The 5,465-nt window shown below is 36.8% G+C and overlaps 1 protein-coding gene across 2 annotated transcripts; it reads right to left on the reverse strand.

The window, feature by feature from the left end:
* Positions 1-1,792: 1,792 nt before the first annotated feature.
* Positions 1,793-2,837, reverse strand: LOC123470312. Of its 2 annotated transcripts, none has more exons than XM_045170460.1 (3): positions 2,571-2,837; positions 2,320-2,499; positions 1,793-2,251 (listed from the first exon to the last, which is right to left on the reverse strand). In XM_045170460.1, the coding sequence occupies exons 1-3, from the start codon at positions 2,757-2,759 to the stop codon at positions 2,147-2,149; spliced, it is 474 nt and encodes a 157-aa protein (XP_045026395.1). In that variant the 5' UTR covers positions 2,760-2,837; the 3' UTR covers positions 1,793-2,146. The 2 variants fall into 2 exon arrangements, with proteins under 2 accessions (XP_045026395.1, XP_045026396.1); XM_045170461.1 differs by having other exon boundaries at positions 2,325-2,499; positions 2,571-2,834.
* Between the last annotated feature and the right edge of the window lie 2,628 nt (positions 2,838-5,465).

Raw genomic sequence — 5,465 nt, forward strand, 5'->3', positions numbered from 1 at the left:
GCAGGCGTGTTCGGCAGTGAAGACGACGCCTTTTGATACTTAAATTTTGTAACACTTGTGTCAACCAAATTTATGTACAAAAAAATTGATGTTAAAAAAATTTGTTTAGCAACGCTGTGAAACATAGGCAGCCATTAATGACAGGAGGGAGAAATAGGACCCATCTAGCGGAGAAATAGGACCCTAAAAAAAAAGTCAGAAAAAGGGGTCCTATTTCACCGGGTCCTATTTCTCCATGGCCTATTTTTGGGTCCTATTTCTCCGGGTCCTATTTGTCTGGGTCCTATTTCTCCGGCAATCTACAATTGATGTTTTCCAAGCGTAATAAATAGTCCATAAAAATCAAGAATTCACAAACACTCTACCTCTGAGTTACAACCCCTATGTAGATGGAGATATCTTGGTTGTTACAACTGTTGGTCAAATACGATTTATAAAATTTATACATACTTATTGAATCGTTACACTCCAGTTGCTCTTCGAGAAGTACTGTGTTCCTTAATGAAACACCTTTTTAGCTATAGTATGGAGTGTGTGGAAAATGTGACTTAAAGATTTGTTCTTTGATACCATGGCTGCCATTACTAATTCAAGATCCTTTTTTCCACTTTCTCTAGCATTTTCAAAAAATACAAGATAAGGAAGACTTGCAGAGCAACCGTCGGCTACTTCAATAAAAATGCACTTTTGTTCATTATTATAAAATGGTAAGCCATAACTCTGGCCACCACGAGATGCCGTTGTTTTTTCGGCTAGTAGTCAAGGGGGTCCAGCGTCAAGAGTTCAACGTTCAAGACTAAGTCAATCTGATAACAGAGACCTACACATTCCCAATTCCCAGTAAAGTACAATAACCAGAGCAGCAACATAAGCAAGTATGAATAAATTTTCTTTGTTTTTGTTAAATTGTAAAATTAAATAGATTACAAATTTCTAATAATAAAGATTAAGTTTTTAAAAATATTTAATTTGTCTATGCAGCATAGGCTTCACACAGGCACAGCGCCTTTTTTGCTGCTTGGGCCTGGGGGTTTTAATAGACAACATTGGACACTAGCGGGGCTGCTGAGGGAAATAGATTTTACCATTCTTTTTTGTGCATATTACTGGAAGTTTGCATTAACAGCAAGTATCACAGTGTTGTTTGTCTCGTGTGATACATGTATTTTGAAAAATGAGTTCAATTCTGGATAAAAGAAAAATGTATAACATTGAATTCGAGCCGATGAATAATTACAGTTGAACAACAGGAGGCTGTGAGTTTGTTACAAAACATGTCAAGAAAATGTTAAGCCACTTCAGTGTCGTGTATCGAAAGGACAAAGATTTCCGAAGTTCCTGCCTACATACACTGTTAAAATTTGCTACAACTTTTTCGGGGTTACAGCCCCCAAAAATTAATAGTCTGATATTCATAGGTTTTAACCCCGAAAAAGTTGGATTGTTATGCACAACAAATGATTCGTGGTTTGCACACCCAAAAATTCCCTTTTTTTTTGGTACAAACATTTGGTCTTTTATGGTACAAATACTTTCTTTTTTTTTTTACCAAAACTTTGCAGTTGTCGGCCTTAAAACGTTAGTGTGGTTGGCTCCAAAACTTTGTTTCTGTTTGGCCAAAAACTTTGTTTTTATTATTCCAAATAGTTGGTTGTTTTTGGAACCAAATCTTAGCTTTTTTTTACAACAATTTGGGTTTTTTTGGTTACGAATTGTTCCTAGCTTTTAAGCCCATTTTTTTTTAAATTTTAATACCTCAAACTAAATAAAAGTATACCAAGAATACATAAAATAACCGGCAACTGTTGTATTGAAAACAGTGGTTTACACGAGATCTTTAACTTGTTCCAGGTTTTTACCAATCAACTTTAAACTTGGCATTTGTTTGAATGTTGATCTTGCAATCCACAGATTGCACTTTGGATAAAGAGAAGGGACTTCATAACCTGGGGGCTGTAGGCTATTAAAAAAACATAATAACAGCAAAACATGTTCAGTAAAGCCTCGGAAACATTGTTTGATGACGACAGAAACACTTCGTTGTCAACAATGACGTGGAACGTATTCCCCAAGTGCAAAATAAAAGGCGGCCTGTTCGTCGTTGACCTCAATGTAGCCTCTAAGCTGGCAGTTTCCTAGACAGTCCTCACCTCTTGTACGTAGTATAAGTAATTCGTTGCAACAGTACCCTTTTTGTTTCACACATGGAGCAAATGGGGCAACAACTCCAAAGCAATACAAGCGTTGATATCTAAAAAAGAGTGATACGATAAAGAAAGATTAGACTTACGTTCAGAAAACATATGTAAACGTTCATACATTACCAAAGGTCTTGTTGATGTCAGCTGCATTATACATATCAAACACTTTGCTGATAGCATCCTGACTATTCTTCACTTTCGAAGCTAACTTGATAATGAGTGGAACGTACTCAATCCAGTTTGCCATGAATTTCTGGCAAGTTTCTGCCCCCTTTATTAGCTCAAACTCTCTATGAAGCTGTAAATTGCATTGACAAAGAAAATTAGTTTTGCTTGTGAAGTGTTGATGAAAAAAAACGTGTTACTTACGTATTCAACTTGATTCCGTACTGGACAGGCAGTTTGAAGAAGATGAGCGACGTTAGCAAATTTGTTGGACAAAATGTCTTGCCGTCTGCCCTCGAAAGTTGCTTCCCACAGACATTTTATACTCGCCTGGTTTCCAAAGTTGCGACACACCTCAATTAACTTTGCAACATTTTCTGCATAAGACACCATGTCTACAGTTAAGAAATGAGAGGTGAGTATGACGAAACGAACATTTGTTACAAAAAATGTACAGTATCCTGCACAAAAATCTGAACATCGATTTAATTTTTTAAAGCCACCTATTGGCGGGGTAGTGGGTTTTTTCTTTGTTTTTCTTTAAGGGGGAGGGTAGACGGGGTGATGGACACGACAGGGTAGGGTAGACGGGGTGATGGACACGACAGGGTAGGGTTGGGTAAGTCTAGACATTTTAAAAAGGTGCCTTAAGGTATTACGCTTTAAGGCAAGTTACAGGTCGGGACATTTTTGCAACCCCCAGGGTGGTGTGTTTTTTAAAACGACAGTTGGAAATTTAGGGCTTGGGCTTGGTAATGTTGCCGAAACAATTTAGCTTATGTTCCAGCTGCCTGTTAATGTATACGTCGCTGTCAATGGCGTAGGTGTAGCGTTTCTAAATGTGATGAAGGAGATCGGCGTTCTATTCCAGATGAGGTGCTGAGTTAGTATGGTAAACTTACGAGAAATTTTCGTTTATATATAAAACAAATTTTCATCGAGCAATATGTGCTTTTTTTGTTTATTAAATAATTTTAAAAATAATAATCTCCTTCGTTCTAGGGAAATTTATATTTCCAGCAAATTCGAATGAAGAATATTATAACAATACCAAATATATTGCAATTCCTTTTTGGGAGTCGAATTCTGATCTACGGAGTCGCAATCAGAGGCTCTACACATATGCCATCGGTATCGAGATAATTGTGCACAGGCAGCTATCTAATTTATTTGGGTAAGGAGTATTACACAGCCTAAGTCCAACATTTCCAACTGTCGTTTAAAAAAAACACACCACCCTGAAGGTTGCAAAAATGTCCCGACCTGTTACTTGCCTTAAAGCGTAATACCTTAAAGCATAAAAAAAATGTCTAGACTTATCCAACCCTGCCCTATGTGTCCATCACCCCGTCTACCCTCTCTCTTAAAGAAAAACAAACAAAAAACCCTCTACCCCGCCAATAGGTGGCTTTAAAAAATTAAATCGGTGTTCGGATTTTTGTGCAGGATACTGTACATACCTGGGCAGTCATTTCCCCTTTGAGGTCTTTTTTACAGCAGCCATTTTCTTTTATGATAATGGACCGTGGTCATCAGTATGCAATTTTTTGGTGGTTACACGGCCACCTTTTCTGGAAAATTTCTCGTCGTTCTTACTCCTCTTGTTCTCAAAAATCCTTTGGGTTTTAAAATAAAAAGTCGCCTACATATTCAAAAGCAAAACTCTTAATAACTGTAACGTAGCGGTGTTTTAATTTGAGCATACTTACATTTGTTGCCTGCTCTCCAAATGCATGTATATGTAGATGAAGCTGGAATTACTAGCGACAAAGGGAATCGATAAAAAAAACAAGCTAGTTTTCGTGTATTGCTCAATAGGCAATTTAGAACAGAAACATCGATCATCATTTAAGTCCATTTTTCTAATAAGTATTTTCCACAACACTACCATGACGCGTTTCGGATTAAACGTCTTATTGCGTTCACTTGTGGATGATTTAAAGAACTGGAGAATGGAGTATTAATGTCTTTAAGGGGGACACAAACTGTTGTCAGAAGGACTCTTGTGGCTATTATTGCTGATAACCTTGCGAGTCATCAAATTGGAGGATTAAAAATAGGATTTGCAAGAGGATTTCGAAAATATCGGTTTTGTATGGCAACCGATGCTGACATACAATATGAATTTTACGATTTCAAATTTCTGCCCTGTTCAAAGGAACAACATAATTTACACTGCGCGTCGTTAGAAACAGCTGTGTTAAGAGTTCATTTACAAAGGGTTTATGGTATAACTAAAAAACTTAAAGCCACTGCATTTTTAACGAACTACAGTTTTTCCATGTCATAGTGGGGCCTGTGCCAGACGTAATGCACGATATTTTAGAGGGCATTTTACCTCTCTTTCTAGTTAAAGTCATTCTTCATTGTTTGAAAAAAAAGTATTTCAGTTTGTTGCAGTTGAATGATTGCATAGCTAAAAATAAATATGGACATCGAGAAATTATTAGCAGACCTTGCGAAATTTCTACTACTTCACTAAATTCTGGTAAAATAGATCAGTCGGCATCTCAGTTATGGTTATTGGCAATAAATTTTCCCACTCATGGTAGGCAAACTCGTTTCCACCGATGATGAAGTATGGCATTGTTTCACCTTGCATCTGGAGTTAACTAGAATTATTTTCCTAGATTCAATTTCAGAATTTCAAATTGAAATGCTTGAGCAATTTATTGAGGAATTTTTGCTTGGGTATAAAGAAAAATTTTCATCATCTTATGTAAGAAAGCACGTAAACCTTGGGAAAAATTGTAACATAATACCAAAGATGAATCATCTCGTCCATTATCCCCGTTTCATTCGTCTATGGGGTCCACTTAAATCTTTCTGGTGTATGCGTTTGATGCGAAACATAGCTATTTTAAATCGTTACAGCGTAACATAAAAAAATTTATAAATCCATCCAAAACTTAGCGACTAGACATCAGCAGTGGCAATGCAACGAATTCAGGAGTGCGGGATATCGTTTTTTATCATAGTTAAAATTAAAAAATCTCCGTTCTCGGTTGGGTTACTTGAAAACCATTCGTGTGCCGGCCAGATTGTTAAGCTGTTGAAAATCGATACTACACTAAATGTAATGATACAAATAAATACTTA

Source organism: Daphnia magna, linkage group LG3 (assembly GCF_020631705.1).
Source record: "Daphnia magna isolate NIES linkage group LG3, ASM2063170v1.1, whole genome shotgun sequence".
NCBI classification, from domain to species: domain Eukaryota; kingdom Metazoa; phylum Arthropoda; class Branchiopoda; order Diplostraca; family Daphniidae; genus Daphnia; species Daphnia magna.

Bases quoted from the DNA above. Each gene is read 5' to 3' on its own strand.
- LOC123470312 (XM_045170460.1), bottom strand. From the start codon at position 2,759: ATGGTGTCTTATGCAGAAAATGTTGCAAAGTTAATTGAGGTGTGTCGC. The intron at 2,500-2,570 runs GTAAGTAACACG...TGCAATTTACAG, and splicing joins TACGGAATCAAGTTGAATAC to CTTCATAGAGAGTTTGAGCT. The intron at 2,252-2,319 runs GTATGAACGTTT...ACTCTTTTTTAG, and splicing joins TCAACAAGACCTTTGGTAAT to ATATCAACGCTTGTATTGCT.